The 22,178-nt window shown below is 39.1% G+C and overlaps 1 protein-coding gene across 1 annotated transcript in view; it reads right to left on the reverse strand.

Moving 5' to 3' along the window:
* Positions 1-6,836: 6,836 nt before the first annotated feature.
* The window catches only part of GPAT3 (glycerol-3-phosphate acyltransferase 3), a 64,749-nt gene continuing 49,407 nt past the window's right edge, over positions 6,837-22,178 (reverse strand). Inside the window, 7 exon segments of the mRNA XM_020988348.2 lie at positions 6,837-7,950; positions 12,328-12,407; positions 12,901-13,029; positions 13,825-13,893; positions 13,896-13,918; positions 14,480-14,535; positions 21,571-21,686. Coding sequence (XP_020844007.2) covers positions 7,839-7,950; positions 12,328-12,407; positions 12,901-13,029; positions 13,825-13,893; positions 13,896-13,918; positions 14,480-14,535; positions 21,571-21,686 — 585 coding nt within the window. The 3' untranslated portion in view covers positions 6,837-7,838.

The raw sequence follows: 22,178 nt of genomic DNA on the forward strand, positions 1-22,178 counted from the left end.
ACAACCATAAAATAGCACCCCAGAACAAATCCTGGAACAGCAGAGGCAGCAGAAAAAATGGGGAGCAGTCTTTTAACCCTGGAGACTTGGAGGATTGGCAAGAAAGGTCCATCTCAGGTAAAAAGGGAATGCATTCCAGGAGAGGAAGCTTCCCAGCAAGCCCCACCTCAGCAAACCAGCAGGAGATTCTGAGCCCCAGTGTGGTGGAGCAGGCAAACACCAACACCAGCCCCACCTGCCCCCACATGTCTCAGTATAGCCAGGGGAACCAGTAGACTCCCGCTTTAAGAACTACCACATACTTCAGTGCAGCCTAGGGCAAACAGGCATCCTCAAGTGGCTGGACCGCCATGTGTTCTAGCACAACCCAAGGTAGACATAAAGGATAAGAAAGATGTGTAGAATGGATGCAGAAGGAAGAGAGAGGTAGCATGGGGTAAATTATCTCACATGAAGAGGCAAGAAAGACCTATTAGAAGAAAATACAGGGGGCAGAGCGCAATGGGCATTATTTGATCCTTACTTTCATCAGTATTGGCTCAAAGAGGGAATAATCAGTTGAAGAGTTCAAAAAAGAGCTTAAAAATCATAAGAGGTAGAAGAAAAATTGGGAAAAGAAATGAGTGATGCAACAAAATTATGAAAAAGAGCCAACAGTTTGGAAAATTGATTAACAAGTAGAATTAGCCAAATGGAAAAGAAAGTACAAAAGCTCACTGAGGAAAACAATACCTTAAAGGTTAGAATTGGAAGCTAATGACTCTGAGATGTCATGAATCAATCAAGCAAATTCAATAGAATAAAAAATGGAAGAAAATTTAAAATACCTCATGGGAAAAACAGCTGACCTGGAAAATAGATCCAGGAGAAACAATATTAGAATCACTCCATTACCCGAAAGCCATAATCAAAAGGAAGACCCGGAGGGTATCTTTCAAGAAATTATCAAGGAAAATTGCTCTGATGTCCTGAAACCAGTGGCAAAATACACATTGAAAAAAAAAAATCTACCAATCACCTCTGGAAAGGGATCCCAAAATGAAAACCCCAAGGAACATTATAGCAAATTGACCTGATAGTTTATCAAGGAAAAAATACAAGTGACCAGAAATAATTCAAATATTGAGGAGTCACAATCAGGATAACATAGGACTTGGCAACTACAACATTAAAGGATTGAAGGTCACGGAACATGATATTCCAGAGGGCAAAGAAGCTAGGACTACAACCAATAATCACTTACCCAGGAAAATTAAGCACAATGTATCAAGGGGGTGGGGGGAGGGAAAGGTCATTCAACAAAATAGAAGGATTTCAAGTCTTCAGAAGAAAACCAGAACAAAACCAAAAATTTGACCTCCAACATCAAGACCCAAGAGAAGCAAAAGCAGGTAAAAAGAGAAAAGAAAACATAAGAGATTCAATAGAACTAAACTGTTTACATCCCTACATGGGAAGATACTTGTAACTCTAAAAAATTGTATCACTAACAGTACAGATAGAAGGAATATACATAGAGGGTATGAGTATAAGTTAATTTGAGGGAATGACATTAAAAAAATTAAAGGGTAAGAAAGATGTGTACAATGGATGCAGAAGGAAGAGAGAGGTAGCATGGGGTAAGTTATCTCACATGAAGAGGCAAGAAAGACCTATTAGAAGAAAATACAGGGGGCAGAGTGCAATAGGCATTATTTGAACCTTACTTTCATCAGTATTGGCTCAAAGAGGGAATAATCAGTTGAATATAGATATCTATCTTACCTGACAGGGAAGTAGGAGGGTAGGAGATTTAAGTAAAAGTGTGTGGGGCAGGAGGGGGGGTGGTATGAACTGACAGGAAGGCAGATCAGGAGAGGTGGTAGACAGAAGGGAAACACTGGTGAGGTGGAAAAGGATGAAAGGAGAGGGAGGAAGAATAGGATGGAGGGAAATACTCAGGTAGTAATCATAACTGTGAATGGGATGCATTCTCCCATAAAACAGAAGTGGATAGTAGAGTGGATCAAAAAACAGAATCCTACAATATGTTGCTTAGAAGAAACACACTTGAAGCAGAGAGACACAGAGTAAAGGTAAGGGGCTGGAGCAGAATCTACTATGCTTCAGCTGAAGTAAAAAAAATCAGGGGTAGCAATCTTGATATTGGACAAAGTAAAAGCAAAAATAATTAAAAGAGATAAGGAAGGAAACTACATCTTGCTAAAAAGTACCATAGACAATGAAGAAATTAGAAGAGCAAGGAATAGTTTACCTGTCAGATCCATGGGGAAGGAAAGAATCCATGACCAAGTAAGAGGCAGAGCATTATGAAATGTAGAATAGATTGTTTTGATCATATTTAAATTTAAAAGCTTTTGCACAAACAAAACCAATGCAACCAAGGTTAAAAGGAAAACAGAAACCTGGGAAACAATTTTACAGCAAGTGTCTCTGATAAAGGTGTCACTTCTCAAATATATAGAGAGCTGAGTCATTTATGAGAATACAAGCTATTCTCCAATTGGTCAAAGGATATGAACAGGCAGTTTTCAGATGAAGAAATCAAAGATATCTATAGGCATATGAAGAAGTGCTCTAAATCACTTAATCAGAGAAATGAAAATTAAAACAACTCTGAAATACCAACTCCAAGCAGATTAGCTAATATGACAGAAAAGGAAAATCATAAATATTGGAGAGGGTGCGGGAAAATTGTGACACTAATTAATACGCTGTTGGTGGAATTGAGAATTGATCCAACCGTTCTGGAGAGTAATTTGGAACTATGCCCAAATGGCAACCAAATCATGCATACTCCTTAATCCAACAATACCACTACTACTTCTGTATCCCAAAGAGATCATAAAAAAGGGAAAAGGACCTACATGAGCAAAAATATTTATAGCAGCCCAATTCGTGATGGCAAAATACTGAAATTGAGGAGATGCCTGTCAATAGGGGAATGGCCAAACAAGCTGTGATATATGAATGTAATGCAATACTATTGTGAAACAAGAAATGATGAACAGGCAGATTTCAGAAAAACCTGAAAGACTTGTATGAACTAATGCAAAGTGAAATTAGCAGAATTAGAAAAACACGGCACACAGTATCAGTAACCTCATGTGATGATCAACTATGAATGACTCGACTTTTCTCAGCAACACAGTGATTTAAGACAAGTACAAAGGAAAATGCTATACATATCCAGATGAAGAACTAATGGACTCTGAATGCAGATTGAAGCATTTTTTCCCCTTGCTTTATTCTTCTCATGGTTTTTTCCCCCCTCTTGATCTGTTTCTTCTTCCACAACTGTGATGCCAGCTTCTTCCCAGATATCTAAAGAGAAATTGAATTATGCATTTTCTCTCTCAAAGGAGGAAGCTTGAAGAGTCCTTGTAATCTGCTTCCGTCCAGCTCTCACCAATTCCCCCTGCCCTGATCAAGATGCAGGGCATTGAGTAAACAGCCTCCACCAATGAGGAGAGTCCCATGCAATTAGCCCTTTGGACCAAGGGCTACAGGAATTAGGAAATAGGTAGTGGAGGATGGGGAATGGAGCTTGGGTGATGATTTATCGGAGTCCAGGATCATTTGGATGGGAAGCGAACGAACAGCAATAATCATTACCATTCCCAATTCAAGAGAGTTATTAACATCACTAATGGGCCTCAGGGTAGGAGACCCATGAGAGAAACTGGGAGAACAGCATTTCTAGCCTATAACTACAAGGAGGTCAGAGCAAAAGATGGGCCTAGAGCAGTAGGGAATGGGGGTTTCTGTCCCCTGCAAGCTGGAAGAGGTGACATTAGGAGACCAGAATTTCATGGAATGGCTTCTCTCTGCTTCTCTGCTGGCAAGAAGAGGAGAGACCCAAGTGAAAAGAGAAAGAATAAAACCATCACTTCTTGAAAGAAACTCAAAATGAAAATATCCATTAATGTCATAGCCAAAATTCAAAGCTTCAGAGAAAAAAAAAAGACTTGAAGTAGCCAGGGAAAAAAAAAGTTAAATACCTTTCCCACACTTCTGTTGTACATTTACATCAAGTCCCGCTTTTGTGGGGAGACATGAGTTCAGACCAAAGTTTAACTATCTTTTCACTGGGACATCAACATGGGAATTTAATAAGCTGGAGTGTAGTTAAAGGGAAACCAGCCCCCAGGCTCTTCTGGGACTGAACCCAATCCAGACTAACTCAATGTGGGTCTAGGGCAGAGGGGCCCCTTTAGAACAGTGAGTGGCAGAGCGACCCAGTCCCTAGGGCCAGCACCGGTTACTATTATTAGAAAGAGAAGAGATTAAAACTTTTGGAATGCAGCCAAAGCAGTCTTTAGCAGAAAATTCTGTATCTCTAAATACTTTAATCAGCAAGAGAGAGAAGATATCAATGAATTGGGCATGCAACTAAAAAGAGACTACAAAATGAAGATACCAACTAAGACCTAAATTAGGAATTCTTAAAATATCAATGAAATTAAAAGCAAATGAAAAAGGCAATAAAATTAGGGTTTTTTTCATTTAATGAGAAAGATTGAGAAGCTAAACTGTTCTTATTGAAAGCAAAAAAGGACTGTGTGATCTTAGGCAAGTCACTTAATCCCATCACCTCACCACAAAAAAAAAAGCAAAAAAGGACAATTAACAACAAAGAGAAAATAAAATAAATTAGAAATTATATATCAAAAATATATGAATATTTATAAAAATGTGAAATACTCAGGTTAATAGAAGAAATAGAGAATTGAAACAACTCGATCTCAGAAAAAAAATATAACAAGCTATAAAAGAATGCCCAAATAGAACAAAAGCCCAGGACCAGATAGGTTTACAAGCGACTTATTTTTCAATTTCTTTTTTTATTGAAAAAATTTGTTTTACTTTTTTTCCCCTCTCTCTTTTTTAAGGCAATTGGGGTTAAGTGACTTGCTCAGGGTCACACAGTATCAACTGTTTCGACTGAGGTCACATTTGAACTCAGGACCTCCTGACTTCAAGGCTGGTGCTCTATAGCTGCCTCTAGTCTTACTTTTTGCAAGTGATTTTCTCTCCCTCTCATTGCCTCCTTTCCCTCACTCCCCGCCCCCAAACAACTGAATAATAAAAATAGAAAAACAAAACCCTCATTTAAAATGTTGCACAGTCAAGGAAAACAAATTCCCTCATCAGTATCCAAAAATGTCTCATTCAGCATTTTACATCTATCACATCTCTGGTAGGAGGTGGGTAATTTACTTAATCTTCTGTCCTCTGAAATTGCCTTGCCAGTTTCCTCTGAAACGGTCCATTTCACCAAGTCTTACAGTGCAAAAATATCCCATCATATTCATAAACCCTAAGTTATTTAATCATTCTCCAATAGGTGGAAATTCCACTAGTTTCCATTTTGAGGCTACTATGAAAAAAGCTACAATAAATATTTTTGTATGTACAGGTCCTTTTTATTTGTTTTCTTTGGGGTATAGTCCTAATAACGGCTAGGTCTAAGGGTATGTCTAGTTTAGTGATTGGGAGGGCTTTCTAGAATACTTGGAAAATTTCATAGATCCACCAACATTTCATTAGTATGCCTATTTTCCCACAGCCTCTCTTCTTTTGTCATGTTTTTCAGTCTGATGGGTGCGAGGTGAAATGTTAGAGTTGCTTTGTTCCCAATAGCCCAATATCCTGAGGCCAAGTCAACTCTTCCTCCCTCCCCAATCCCCACTTCCAACCTGGCACAAGCAGCCATCACTGATTGAGGATAACAACCCCAAGGGAGAAAGTCAGTCAATAAACATTTTAGCTTCTAAGTGGGTCCACCATCCCCTTTACCACCAAAACCTACTACCACCAGGCCCCAGAGGCCTAGGAATAACACTGCAACCCCTCCTCCCACCAGCCCTGCTTCCAGACTGGCCCACGTAACCATCGTCTGGAGAAACAACCCTTGTAACGTGACCTGCCAACTGTCCCAGAAGCCAAAGTTACTAAAGACCCAGAAAAGAAAGTTCTCATCATGAAAGTCCTTGGCACTGTCAAATGGCTCAATTTCAGAAACACATTGTGTTTTATTCATGGAAGTAACAGTAAGGAATATGTATTGCTCCTGCAACTCAAAGATGGTAGGGCCTTTCTATCTGGCTCGAGGCTGAAATCTGTGTTATCTCCTTCTATTGGAAAGTGAACTCCTTAAGAGCAGAGACTGCTTTTCTGTTTGTAGTCCAGGACTTAGCACGCTGCTTTGTACATAATTGCTCAATAAATACTTTTTTATTCAGGATAAACCAAAAGAAGGACCTTAACAAATGTTGATTTCCGGTATAAGCTTCTCTATCTCATGTTTTAAAATTTATGGGAAAAAAATTATTTCATCACATATTATTTGTTGAATTAATTCCATCTGTATTAACTCCTCCCTCATTCAAATTAGTCTTCCGGGTTAACTAGAACTGAAGTTCTAGATGAAAGAAAAATCAGGAAGGATTCTTGAAGTAGGTGAAATGAATTATTATGCAATTGGGTGCCTGAAAACTTATTCTGAGATCGAGCTAGAAAAGGGTGTGTACCTAGGGAAATGTGTTATGCCTCTATGTGGTTAACAGATGAGCTCTCCAAAGTCCACCTACAAATTACCACAGTCATGGCCTCCACAAAGTGACCAAAGGCAGAGTCCAAGGCCGATGTCCCTGCTTTTAAATAGACTAAGAAGGAGGGTGTGGTTTCTTTACACTCCATTCACACAAAGAAATTCTCCACCAAGGATGTCCCAAAGTGATGCCTAAGCCCAAAACAAGTAATTTTTTTTATTGAGGAAAAGGAGTCCTATATATTTAAAGAAATTAGGTTGTGGGAGAGGAAAAAAAGAGACATTTAGAAATATAGAATTTATTTTTGTTGTGTTTACAATAAGATAGTTTTAACATTCTTTACATCAGAAAATAATAGATAATACTTTTCATTGTGTTTAAGAATTGCATCACGTTGCTAACAAACATTGCTTATGCTGTGTGAGTTGGGAAATATTTATTTTCCCTTTTACTCTTTTTTAAGGCTCAGTTTTTCAAAGTTATTTTATTATTTTTCTTAAACCATACGGGCAGGAAAAATATACCCACCCCAGTGGCAGAGTGCCACATGGTTCTACGTTCATGCTTCTATTAAAGATATGCAATGTGACTTCATTTTCCTGATTCTAAGATGTGAAGGTTTGCCTATGAAAACAAACCCTATATCAAACTAGAGGCAGACAAAAGAACAGCTGAGAATACTAAGAGGCAGAGATATAGGTATGAAAGATACTAGCAGATTACTGGTAAGGTGCTTTATGTTGATATGCACTCTTAGATTCAATTCAATTTTTCCACGCTGGACACATTTGATGAGTAGAGGTCCACAAATAATGTTTCTAAATAGGTACTTTCACGGCATCGTACAGCCAAAGCTTGTTTCTTGAAAACCCCCAAACACCCCATCTTCAAATTGTGGGTGATAGAATTCAAGTTTGCCAGGACACCAGAGGAACTGTACCTAGTGAGTATTTTTTATTTTTGTTTTTGTTTTCTGAGGATGGCAGGGATGGGGAAAAAGCAAAGCTAATCAGAAAGTGAAATCGGGCTATCCTTCTGGAATTAATTATAAACACGGAGCTCCAAGAAATCTTAGAAAGTGTCCTTTTCAAGATTTACTACACAAGCATTTCAGTCCAATATTAATTATTCAAGGGAGTACCATTTTAATCCTTTTCATTTTAAAATGGAATCGATTTCATTCCAGTAAAGTACCATATAATTCAGTGGAATGAAGTTATAATGAAAAGTCCATTTCCGTGTCCTGCCGCTGGTGTAGAAAAATGGCTGCTTTCATTTTTGTACTCAGTCAGATTCTGTGTTTATAGACCCATTTCCAACTATCATCTTGCTGTAGTTCTTCTGCTGCTCTTCCTTGAAAGTGTCTTTGACTTTGGCTCTCTTCAGACCTCCGTCCCTGAAAACATGAAACAGGGATAAGTAAGAGACAGTGGAATCATCCATTTAGAAGGATTTAGGTCAATGGTGGGGAACCTGTGGCCTCAAGGCCCTCTAGGTCCTTAAGTGCAAGTCAAAGGGCCACATGTGGCCTTGAGGCTACAGGTTCCCCACCCCTGAAATTTAGATACTGTATCTTTAAATTACACAAATGCCGCCAGCATATATTCATAGAGGTAATTCCACACCAATGAAATCATAAGTATGTACCCAGAAAAAGCACTTGACATTAGTCACAAGCTAGGAAGGTGTGGTCTAGCTCCACAGAAGGAAACCATCTGTGTGTGTCACTGATCAACAGAATAAAAATCAGGGGCAATACTAAAATAGCAAAAGGCTACTTTATCTTATTAATAAAGACATATAACTATTTCACTGATTACTATTTACATGAAGAAGGTATGTTATGGGTCCTAGTCAATTAGGTCTGTCTATGAGTTTGAGAGTTAAAAACAGAATACTTGTATTAGAAAAGAAAAATGAAATCAGTAATGTGTAGACTTACCACAGCTAACAATTGTAAAATTACCCTATATTCTTTATACCACTTGTTTGACAATGAATTATTTATTGCCTTGTGCTTTTTTTTTTTTTTTAAAGAAAAGTAGTCTCTGCTAGAGCTCTGGTCTTGGAGTCAGGAGGACCTGAGTTCAAATCTGGCCTCAGACACTTGACCCTCACTAGCTGTGTGACCCTGGGCAAGTCACTTAACCCTGATTGCCTGGCCAAAAAAGAAAAGAAAAAAAGAATGAAGAAATGTGGTCCCTCAACTAACATGGCTGGGTGGGGGACCTAGAGAGTCCCAGATACTCCACAAACACTCTAGTAAAGCTGTAAAAATGCAGAGAAAAGGAGACAGAAAAAAGGGCTGAGAGAGTTGAGGTGCTGAGAGGCTCAGTCAAAACCCAGAAATTCCTATAGAGGGTGGGGTCTAGTCTTTGCCACTGCATCCATGACTAGGTAGGGCTACACACAAGTGTCTAAGATTATGAGAGGGAACAGAGTATGACCTAAAAACCAAGCATTAATCCAGAAACTGAGATATCAGCAAACAGAAGAAAACACCAAATATAATGAAGAGCTTTGGATTGAGAGAAATTCTGAGAGATAAACCCAGAAGTGAGTGACCACATCAATCCAACAGAGCCATAGAAAAAAGAATTACACCGCCACAAGAGCTATAAAAGTATATACCTGGAAGAAATTAATCAAGATGGGAGGACAAATAACCGAGAAAAGTTCTAAAAATGCACCAAGGAGCAACAGAAATGAAAATCATAGAAAAACAGCTATAAACTCCTCCATTTAGTCCAGGATTGTGAAAAGCGGACAAGTCTTCTTCAGAAGCTGAAGGTGAAGATAAACCTGGGAAGGAATAATAAGAAAAAGCATGGATCCAAACCAAGGCTCAAGGCCAGAGCACGGCCCAGGTAGGTCAGAGCCCAAGCAGCTCCGCAATCAGACAACTCATCAGAGATACAGAAGGAGACAGGGCCGATTTGCACCCAGACAACACGGCCCCTAGAATCCAGGCAGAAATAAGAGAGATGCAGAAGGAGACAGGGCCAGACGGACAATGACCCCCACATCACACCAGAGAACAGGGCCAGACAGCACCAAGGCTGCCCACATCTGAGCCACAGCCAATGAAAGAAACGGGGAAAAACCTGGAAAACACAGCACCCAGAGTCTCCCAAGAGGCCTGTGATCAGCATGATCAATACTTCGGTAGGATTTAGGTTCTCAGCAAGGAACAAAGCTAACTTTGGGGCCAGAACTATACAAAGGGGAGACAAAGAAGAAGCCAAGGTCAAAACTAAGAGGAGGCACCAGGAAGCTGAATCAAAACTCAGAAATCCCTGCAGGAGGTACGGCTTGGTCTTTGCCACCACAGCTAGGACCGAATAGCATCTACCCACACAATCCAAGGGTATGGAAAGAAGCAGAAGTTGATCCAAATTCAACCCCCAGTCCAGGAAATAAGGCTGCAGATAGGAGCAAACTGAAGATAATACCCAATACACTGAAGAAATATACAGGCTGAGAAAAACTCAAGAGGTAAATCCAGAAGAGAGTAACCCTACAACAAATCCAAAGACAGCATCAGGAGGCTGGGGGCAGGAGTGAGCGGAGATGATAGACCCTCCTTTAATGAAATAAAAGACTTCTAAAATAATGATAAAGCCAGAACCTAGCAGTATCTTTGAAATGTAAAATGTAAACATGAGAATCGAGAGAATCAAAGAAAAGTCAATAAACTTATAAATAGTAAGGAACTATATGAGATGAATTGTTTATATTTTAAAAGAATGCAAGTCACTTAACCCTACTGCCTAGCCAAAAAAAAAAAAAAGAGGGTAAGATAAAGGATGGATTAAAAGGAAATCATGAGTAAAAAATTTGGTGGGGGCACAAAACAGGTACAGGCTACTTCCATTATGGATCACTAATGTTAAACTTTTTCACCACTTTCTTCTTTATAAAAAAAAAAGGTGGGAAGCAAAGAGGAAAAAGTACAAGAGGACAGGATGAAGGGATATGCACAGTTAATAATGTGAATGTGAACAGGACGAACTTATCCATAAAATGAAAGAAGACTTATAGGCAATGCCCAATGCATTGCAAAAATCTTAGTTTGTGTGCAACTCAGAACACATTCTTCCACAGAAATAATGTCACAAATGGTATTTAAGTACCCAACCCAGATCACAAAAGCCTACTTAATAAATTCAAAATGTAGCTAAACGGTACTAGCCTAAATTTTGGTTCATGAGAAGGATGGATCATGGAAATGTAGGAATAAGCTTTTTGTCTGGCTTCAGAGACATCACGAAGTCAAATTTTAAAATCAGGGAATTTTCTTTGGCTCTCTGAAACTCCCCTTCCTACACCTCCTTCCCACTTCTTAAAACTTACTCTTCTCCCTTGGCTCCAACAACCCTCATGTTGACCTAATCCTTCTACTCAGGCCTACACTATCTTCTTGCTAACAATCCCAAATTATCCATTTTCACCTTACTCAAAATTATCAGTATAGAGATAGTTTGTATTTAGAAAAGTGGATATTGTTTGGCAGAAATTAATCTCTCAAGTTGAATTTCACCTAGCATTTAAATAAAATATTTCCATAACATTTCAGGCAATATAACCACAAATATCCATAAACAAACCAGATATGTGTCTAGGAATTTTCCCTTCAGCATCAGATCTCCTATGCAGTTTCTAGTTTTCATTTTTCTTTTTTCCTGAACCCAAAGACTTTCAAATAATAATAGCAATAGCTAATGCATTTTAGGTTTACAAAGCACTTTCTTCACAACACGTCTCCATCAGATAGTTTGTGCAAGTATTATGATGCCCATTTTACAGATGAGGCAACTAAGAGCTGGTCAGAGAGGTTATATCATTTTCTTGAAGTCACGAAGATAGTTGAGCGGCAGAGTTAGGATTTGAATCTGACTCTACAGGCCCCTTCATATTCACCACACTACAATCACTCAATGGGTAGAGGGGCGTCTAGCTAGGGTGGAGGGTGGATAAAGGCAGCTTCTATTTTGATAGATGGATCATTTATAAATCAAGTTATTTACAAGTTATTATAAGTAAGTCAAGTTGGGCACTGCTGGTATTTGTAGCCCCAGACATTGTCCTTCTAAAGATGGCAGACAGGTACGGCAGAAACAATAGTGAACTTGAAGCCAGAAAACCTAAGTTTTCCTGGTTCTAACCCTCACTCCCGTGGGACCTTGGGCTAATCCTTAAACCTCTGAGGACCCCTGTTTCTTGATCTGTAAAACGAGGGGGTCGAAATAACTTTAACTGAGGGGGCTGAATAAGAACTAATCTCTAAGGTCCTTTCATTCTAAGGACATTTGGCAAAAAAAAAAAAAAGAGAGAGAGAGATTGGTCATACAATTCTGATTTTAATCAAAGCCATTAATTGCTTTTATTAAAAGTAACTTTACTTAAAGCATGATTCTCCCCAAATAAACTCCCAGGGAACTACAATTTCCTCATACCCTATAATGATACAGATTATAACTAACCCATCTTCTTGAGCTGCTGTGAAGAAAAAATTATTTCCTGATACAAATCAGGCTTCTGAACTTAGCTGGGCTGGTACTGAGAGGACAGATGTATATTCTGTTGAAGGACTCTACTTGAAAGCTTTCCAAAATTTCGTAGGGGACTGCATATAAAGTGATCCACTGGTACAATCTTCAAAAATTCAGGGTTCACATTAGCCTATCTGAAGCCTTGGCATGAGAATTTAGGAGAAGGTCCAAAGAAAGAATTTAAATGTTTTAGAACCCTACTAGACAACTACGCATCTTACCAAGGAAGCTCGGTCAATCCTCCTTGCACCGCAATAGCAGACTTAACCCTATTTGCAAACTGTACTGCATCTTCATTTGCCTGTAAGAGAAGGTCAACAGTTAAATCTCTGAAAGGATTATTCCACAAGATTTCTTTAGAGTGAACTATTACACAGCTGTTTTTAAAGAAGTCAAGGTCAGAATTTATCCTGCGTCAGCCAGAGAAAATGCTCTATCTCCAATCATAGATATATATATGCTAGATATAAGCATCCATTCACCTTTTACCTTATTTAGATATGTAATAAAGTTTCAGGAGAAAGAGCTAGCCATAGGAAAGTGACTAAGTTTCATTTATGGTCTTAGACAAGGTACAATTTTCAATAATAGGTCCATAGGTCAATAAAACTAACAGTTATCACAAAACTATCTCCAAATGGCTCAAGATGTCATAGTCTATCAGGCTGTAGCTAAACCATCATTAAAACATGGAGTTTGAACTGCTGAGGATGCATCTGAGCCATGCAACTTTGGCAAACAGGTCCATCTGGGTTTCTCAGAGTCGCAAAGACCAAACATTATCTAGACCCTACCTCTCTGGTCATTGGGGGCAGGTACCACACATCACAGACTATGGCCCAGCTGGTCATTACTCGAAGCAAGTAGTTCACCATGCTGTATTTACTACTGTTCCAAAAAGCATCACCAAACTGAGGGTTATACTGCAAAAGAGAAGAACAAAATGTAGTCTTGTATACTTCTGAGCAAATTCTAATTCCCTCATACAGCTTCTGGGGAAGGCAGCCAAAACCTTCCACCTGACCTCACCAACTATTTATATGCACAACACAATCTATTCAGCAATTTGAATTGCTAGGGTTGCAAAAGAAAGAACTCTGAATAAGAGGCCAAAAAAACATAAAGTTCATTTTTCTGAAATGAGCTACCAAAAACCTAGTCCAAGCTGACATTCTCATTTGTTTGCAGAGTGGGGAGCCTGCAGCCTCCCTATGTGGCCTTCTAGGCCCTCCAATGCAGCCCTGATTCAGAAAGAATTCAGTCAAAGGGCTGTACTTGAGGACGTAGATGGCCACATGTGGCCTCCAGGCTGCAGGTTCCCCACCCCTGGAGGTTTAGAGCATAACCCTAATGAGGTCAAGATTGCAAAATGTGTCTGGATAAAGCACCTGAATTCCCAAAGTGAAAACATTCTATTTCTAAGCCACAGAGAGACCACAAAACTCTGCTGGCTGTTTTTGCTGATTTCTGCTATTCCCTATAAAGTAGAAGGTCCTCAGGTAAGAATGTATGGTTGGCTTCATTTAAACCATTACCACCAGTGAGAAGTACACGAGATCACAGGCCCTTCTGAAAGAACCAGGAACATCTACTTTTCACATACAAAGCGCAGCATAATCACTCTAGTAAAACTGTAGCAAAGGAAATGGATCATTTTCACCAATCATATTTTTTCAGAAAAAACAGCAATTTCACTTAAAAAGTGGTATATAATGTACCTTTATTGCAACTGGATATATAGTTCCTCCTATTTCAAAACTTCCCTTTTTAAACATCATGACAGAGGTGTAGAGGTGTTGTTTATACAGGTTCCTAGTTAAATAAACACAAAGAAAGAATTTAAAAGTTTCTACTGCTTTTAAGCAAAGTTACCCAAATATTTCCTGGAAAGTGAATTTGTTCAAGACGTGCACACATTGTACACTGCCATAGCCATATAAGTCAAGTCTTGTCTAAAAAAGCACAGCAGCCAGAAGCAACATTTCTTGTACATTTAAGCTATTTCAGCATCACAATGAACTGTACTAATTCAAAACAAAAAAAGCGACAAAAACCCCAAAGTAACCCATCTGGCACAAAATACATTTTCTACACCATTAAATTAAGGAAACTTAAAAGGTCAGAAGTCAGCATCCTTAAAGAGCTTTTAAGTAACACTTCGCAAGCCAAGGAAGATCTGAGATCCCATGGAAGGAGCATAACCAGAATGGACATGGGTGAGAAAATAAGAAAGCAGCCATTCCCACAAAGCTCAGAGATGTAAGTTGTAAGAATTCCCAAAATGAAATTTCCCAATGGTCCCAGACCTCTATTTTTCCTCCCTATTTTTACTCAGTCCTTAAGTAAACTATCGTAGGTAATCCTTGTTCTTACCTTCAGGAAAAATTAAAATGGGCAATTTCTTCTTATCAGCAATGTGTTCCCTCAGTCTGAGAAGAGAAAAACAAAAATCAAACTGGTAACTTAAAAAATTGGGAAGGGTTTTCTATGTTCTTTGTAAGAGCACAAGAAAATAAAGGAAAAATGGGAAGATATAAGTCAAACAGATCATAAAAGAAGCAATGTCTTTCCTAAACAAACACAAAAAAGTCTGGGTTATTTATACACTGTAACTTCCTGAGATCTACTTTTACTGAATCCTCTACTGATGTGGCAGAAAACCATGGACTGAGAAAAACTGAGGACATTGTCACTGTTTTGGGTTTAACTGCTTTTCTTTCTTAGAAGGTAGGCTAAGGAGGAGACTCTGCATTACTCCCCAGAAATGACCTATGTAAAGACATCAATGCATAATAATGGTGGATTTTTCTCTGGAGATTATAAAAGATTCCCTGCATTTCTCCTTATCAAGTTAAGAACAGAACAACTTATACATAGATATGTATTGATATGTAAATTTATCTATGAATAGATAATGTACCTCTGTGTGTAAATCTTATCTAATCTGTCCATCTGATATGTAGGGCATTGAGAGAGAGAGAGAGAGACAGAGAGACAGAGAGAGAGAGAAAAGCAAACAAACTGAAACCAGAACTAGCACATTGATAAAGGAAGGATTCACTGTTTATAAAATGTCATTGGGATAATGGGTATTCAGTATGGAAACCATCTCCGGCTTGCCCTCATTTTACTACAGTAGACGCAGGTGGGAAGACAAATACAAAAACAATGAGAGAAAATGGAATAACGGACTGATGTCAGTTGTGGAAAGGAGAATAAAATTGTAACTATTAAAGAAAGAGGGAGAGAGTAATAATCTGCAAACAAATGATCATTTTGTTTCCTTTTTGTCCAGAGTTTCTAATTCCTTTGATCCAGCAATAGCACTTCTAGGGCTACATCCCAAAGAGATCAAACAAATGGGAAAAGGACCCATATGTACAAAAATATACATAGCAGCTCTTTTTGTGGTGGCAAAGAATTGGAAATTGAGAGGATGCCCATCAATTGGGGAATGGCTGAGCAAGTTGTGGTATATGAATGTAATGGAATACTATTGTTCTATAAGAAATGATGAACAGGCTGACTTCAGAAAAACCTGGGAAGACCTATGTGGTCTGATGCTGAGTGAAGTGAGCAGAACCCAGAGGACTTTGTATACAATAGCGGCCACCTTATGCAATGACTAAGAATGTTAAACTGAACCCTTCTCAGCATTATGAGGATCTAAGACATCTCCAGAGGCCTCGGGATGGAAAATGCTGTCCACATCCAAAGAAAGAACTATGGAAGTCGAATCGCTCTCACTTAATTTTACCTTAAGTTGAATTTTGTTTCATCTTTCTGATGGTTCCTCCTATTGGTTTTAATTTTTACTTACAACTTCACTAATGTGAAAATATGTTTAATGGGTATGTAAATGTAAAGCCTATGTCAGATTGTGCGCCATCTTGGGGAGGGTGGGGGGGGAGAAAAAGGGAGAAAAAAAATTTCAACTCAAAAGCATATGGAAAAAAAATTAAATAAATAAATAAATAAAATAAAATAAAAAAAGTAAAGAATAAAAAAGTTGATCATCTAATGTGACAAAAAAAAACATGGAAAGACGTGCACAAAATGATGAAGAACAAAATGAACAGAACCATGAGAACACTGTATCCAGTAACAGCAATACTGTTTTAAGAACAACTTTGAGCAAATAAGTTATTTTGACTATTATCAATACCCAAATTAACTACAAAAGACATATGAAGAAAGTAGCTATCTGCATCCAAAGAAAGAATTGATAAATGTAAGTACGTAGAGAATAATTTTACATACACATACACCCCCCCCATTTATATCTAATGGTGGTCATCTCCAGGATGGGGCAAGGGATGTAGGGGGGAAGGGGGAGAGGAAAAAAAAAATTTACATGATAACTTTGTTGTATATTTAAAAAGAATAGCAAGTTGTACATAGATTTGTAGTTTCATGTACAATCATCTTTTTTATTATACGATGTTATGAAATGCTTGTTCTATTTCATAAATTAAAAATAATTTTAAAAAAACAACTCTGACTTTATTCTATGACTTATTATCTTGGGAGAGGTACACTCATACTCACCATAGGGATGATAATAATAATAATAACGATAATAATACCTTCCTCCCACGGTGACTGTGAGGATCATAAAGAGGTAGTGTATGGAAAGCCTTTATGGGCCGTAGAGTACTACATAAATGTTAGCTTTATTGTTACTGTTTAATAATACCACATCTCATATATAATACTGTTATGAATGATCTCAGCTATAGAGGTAGTGTATGGAAAGCCTTTATGGGCCGTAGAGTACTACATAAATGTTAGCTTTATTGTTACTGTTTAATAATACCACATCTCATATATAATACTGTTATGAATGATCTCAGCTCCCATCCTTTTGCAGGTGACTTCCAGATGGATACATCCAGCCCTAATCTTTCTACTGAGCTCCAGCAGTCATCACCAGCTTTTGGCTGGATATCTCTCACTGAAATTTCTCTAAGTTTCTCAAATGTAAAGTGTCCTGAGAGAAACAGCATGACCTAGTGGGTATGGCACTGGACCTGTAGGCCTTCTTCAAACAATTACCAGTCATATGACCCTGGGTAAGTCACTTCTTCTGCATTTCTGTTAGAGCCCCCCCCCCCATTTTCCTATTTGTCCAGTACCTAAGAATCAATCAGAATCTAAGTACCTCTGAGAGCAGAGATGCTTTGGTTTTGGTGGGGGTTTTTTTGCTTATGTCTGTATCCTCAATGCTTAGGAGAGTGCCTGGCACACAGTAAGTACTTAAATCCTGCTGCCTGCCTGATTAGATATGGCAAGTAAGAGAGAAGGAGGAGATGAAGATGATTCTTAGGTCCTGAGCTTGAGGACATATTTTCTAATTCTTTAAGAATAAAAGGAGTTTTCTCACTAGGAGTTACTGACTCCTTAATAATATCATGGGTCTGGAGAGAAGGATCAGAGAAGTTAGGTTACTTGCTTAAGATAACACAGCAAGTGTCTAGGATAGACTGTAAGCCTTTCTTATTCAAATTCCAGCACTCTACCCACTATACCATATTGCTTCTTCCACTCATAATGGTATATGGGGACAGAAGATAGCCCTGGAGAGAGCCTTGGGGGAACCCCAGAGTTATGAGCTGAAGATATGGTGATAGTGACTGAAAAGTCTCAGAAGCAGTGTCGAAAAAGGTAAGGGGGGAAAAAAAGGGAGTCAAACAGTGTCAGAAGCTACAGGAAGGCCAAGAATGAGGACTAAGGAAAAAAAAAATGATCAGATCTAATAATGAAGAGAAACTTGATAACCTTGAAGGGAGCAGTTTCCACTGTGTGGAGAAGCTTGAAAGCCAGACTGCAAAGGGCTGAGAAGTGAGTAGGCAGAGTGAAAACAACAGAAGGCTTTTTCTGGAAGTCTGACTGAGAAAGGGAGTGGAGAGGATAACAGCTTCCTGTTTCCGCTAATTATTCTTGCCACCTAAGTGCTAGGTAGGCCACATGTGGCCTGTACTTGCAACAAGGTAAGCTTCCACATCCATCCCTGTCCATGCACAGGCTTGAACTCAAGTACCCTCTCTCCTTGAAGAAAAAAAAACATGATCAGACAGCAAGGTGTAGGGGATAGTCAGGAAGACCTAGGTTCTAGTCCTGCCTCGGATACTTACTAATTGTGTGACTCCAGGCAAGTCACTTAATATCTCTATGCCTCAGTTTGCTCATCTATAAAATGATTTTGATGGTCTGTAAGATCCCTTCCAGTTCTGAACCATGACACTATAAAGCTATGAGACGATGCTAAGTGGGGGTGTCAAAGGGATGCCTACAACATACCTGACAAATGTTCAGTCATTGAGCCTCTGTTTGATGACATCCAGTGAGGGAGAAACCAATACTTCCCAAAGCACTTTGGTCTGGAAAGCTCAGTGGGTAGGAAGTTTCTCCAAACATTAAGCTTAAACCTGCCTCTAAAGGTTCACTCATTTTTATCACATCCCTCCCAATTCTTCTCTTCTCCAGGCTAAACATCTCCAGTTCCTTCATCAACTTCCTAGTGGATATTTCCACTTGGATGTTCCATAGTTATCTCAAATTCAACAGGTCCAAAAAAGAGCCCATTATCCTTCCCTCCAAACTCAGTCCTCTTTCAAAGTTCTCTAAGGTACCACTATCTTTTCAGTCACCCAGGTTCATATTGATTCCTTTACCTCTCCCAAATCCTCTGCTATTTGGCTTCCAACCTCCCCACTGACTTGAAGCTGCTCTTTTCCACATTACCAACTACTGGCAAATCCAATGGCCTTTCCTCAAGCAGCATCTTTCTTGAGTTCTCAGTAGCATTTCACATTGGTGATAATCTTCTCCTTCTTCAGGCTTTCTCTTGTTTCATTGTTCTTTCCTGCTTCTCCTCTCACCTGTGTAACCATAACTTCTCAATCTTTTTTGCTGATTCTTCATCTAATTCATGCTCCTTAACTGTGGGTGCACCCCGAGGTTCTGTCCTGGGCCACCTTCTATCCTCTCCCCATAATCTCACTTGGTAAGAGCATCAGCTTGAATGGCTTCAATTATCTCCTCTATGTAGATTTCTGGATATACAGAACAGCCCTAGTGTCTCTTCTGAGTTCCAGACCCACATCAACAATGGATAGTTCAAACTGGATGGCCCACAGGCACTTGAAGCTCAACACATTCAAGAGAGAACTCATTATCTTTCCCCTCAAATCCACCCCTCTTCTGAACCTCCCCATTCCTGCCAAGGGTCCCATCCCCAAAGGCTGTATAGGAGAATGGAAAGAACACTCAATTTTGAGGCCACGCTTTGCTACTTTCTTCCTGTGTAACCCTGAGTAAGTTATTTAATCTCTCTGGCTCCTCAGCTCAAATATAAAATGGCAGATAGATCAGCCAGCCTCTTACAGTCCTTTTCAGCTCTGCATCTATAATCCTGTGTCCACTCTTCTAGTCACACAAGTTCACAACCTCATCTTCAACCTCTACTCACTCTTCCTCCCCTTATGTATCCATTATATGGATATGCTGTATTTTAAGAAAGAAGCTTAGGGACAGACAGTAACACTGACAAGCACTTGTTCAGTTGTTTTCAGTTGGGTCCAACTCTTTGTGACCCCATTTGGGGTTTTCTTGGCAAAGATACTGGAGTGGTTTGCTATTTCCTTTTCCAGCTCATTTTACAGACAAGGAAACTGAGGCAAACAAGGTCGAGTGACTCTCCCTGGGACACACAGCCAGTATGTGTCTGAGGCCAAATTTGAACTCACAAAGAAGAATCTTCCTGACTTCCAAGTCCAACACTCTATGCAGTACGATGCCACCTAGCTGCCTTACATGCATTACTTTAATTCATCTAGCAATAGCTTTATGAGCGAAGCAGAATTGAAATAGCTCAAAAGAAACATGGGATGTGCAAATTTGGAGAACCCACTCTAGATGTTCACATGGACTATTTGTGCCCAGCCCGTGGTGCAGCATTCTGAATTCTGATCAGCTGCAGTCGGATGCATTATAACCTGACTCTAACATAATAATGTCATTTTGGTCCTCTTTGAGAGACAAGGACAAAAACTAACCAATAGCCAGGGTCAAAATGTTACAGTGACCAGTAACTAATCGGGAAAAAACAAAGAAAAGTAAGGGAAGTACGTAAAGTTGAGTAGGCCTTTGCTGGGATATAATTTCAAATCCATGACCCTATGAGCATTAATTATGACAGTGACTCACCGTTTATTTTTGTGAAGAACGCTCTTGAAAGAGAAAATCAGATCATATGCCCTGACAGTGTTTATATTATACAACCTGCTGTTCAGTCATTCAGAGGCACCCAACTCTTCGTGACCCCACATGGGGTTTCCTTAGCAAAGATACTGGAGTAGTTTGCTATTTCCTTCTCCAATAGATTAAGGCAAACAGATAAAGTGGCTTGCCCAGGATCACATAGCTAGTGAATGTCTAAGGCCATATTTGAACTTGGGTCTTCCTGAGTCCAGGTCCAGTGCTCTATCCACTATGCCACCTGGCTGCCTCTATACTAACTGTACCCTTGCCTTTTTACAACATCAATTTTGGGGAAAGATGAAAAAGCAAAAAAAAGTAGAAAGCTGTACAACTGATACAGCTAACTCAGTAATGTCTGTTGAGGACCAAATGAATTTAAGCTATAGACCAGGCACTGTGCTACCATCAAAAGAGTGAACAAGGATCCAGATTTTTAAAACCTTAATCTACTAGGGAGAAAGTTAAAAAAAAACCCTTAGTTTCCCCATCCTTCCCAGCCTTCTTACACCTTACACTTCCCCCACAGATTCTATAATCCAACAGCGCTGATCTCCTAACTCCTAGCAATGTCACTGGCTGTCTCCCATGCCTGGAACACTCTTTCTCCTCATCTCCACCCCATGGCTTTCCTTGCTTCCATCAAGTCTCAGCAAAAGTCCAATCTTCTGAAGGATGCCTTCCTTAATCTTCCTTAATCTTAACATGCTTCTTCTGAGATTATCTCAAATTTATCCTGTATGGAACCTGACTCATTTATACATGTGTGTCTGCATACACATATGTATAGACACATATACCTTGTTAGTGTGTGGTTATCTGTATGTTGTCTCTCCCTTCCCCCCATTAGACTGTGAGGGCAGGGTTTGGTTTTTTCCGCACTTTCTTTATAACTGTGGCATATAGCACAGTGTCTGAAACACAGTGGGCACTTAATCAATGCATGCAGACTTGTTGATAAGTAATAAAACTTTATCTCAACAATTTCTAGCAAATAGATTAAACCTCTCTCTCTCTGTCTCTCTCTCTCACATTCTCACATACACATACACACACACACATACAGTACTATCCCACTGGTTATCTATCTATCTAGCCTTTTAGAAAGAAGAAGATATTAGGACCACAGTTCTAACCTTTAGCAACTATAACCCTCTTAGAAGCAAAGTTCAACGTTTACTGCTGCAACCAAGAGTATTTCTTACCTTTCGGTCACCAGATGTCGGTCCTTCATTTCTGAACGTTCAAACCACACATGTGGGCAAGCCTTAACCATGGCCCTCTGAATGACTCCCATCAGTCCACCGTGAACCTGACCAACCTACAATCCATAATTACATGAGTACAAAATAAACAAAAATACAAAGAGCTATCAATAGAAGCCTTTCAGTAAGTAGTTAAAGTTTACCACACTCTCCTACAGAGATCACATTTTTGTCTACAACCTATTCTAGTAGAGGAAGAGCTATTGGCAAAAAATGGTCTAATATAAATATATGTGTGTGTATGTATGTACATATATATACACACACACATAAACATATATATTATACATGTGTGTGTTTACTTATTTATTTGTAAAGAAAAAAATGAAATAAAATTCTAAATACCAAAGTTTGGATTCAGTAAAAGGGCTGTACTTGAGGACCTAGAGGATCACTTGTGGCCTGAAGGCTACAGGTTCCTGATGCCTGGGTTAGAAGATTTGAATTTGAATCCAGCTGAAACAAGTTGTGAACTTCAGTTTCCTCATCTATAAAATGAGAGGGTTGTCCCATGTAATCTCCTGGGTCTCTCCCAACTCTAGTGCTCT

This window comes from Phascolarctos cinereus, unplaced genomic scaffold, assembly GCF_003287225.1.
Source record: "Phascolarctos cinereus isolate Bilbo 61053 unplaced genomic scaffold, phaCin_HiC Scaffold_9;HRSCAF=440, whole genome shotgun sequence".
Lineage (NCBI taxonomy): Eukaryota > Metazoa > Chordata > Mammalia > Diprotodontia > Phascolarctidae > Phascolarctos > Phascolarctos cinereus.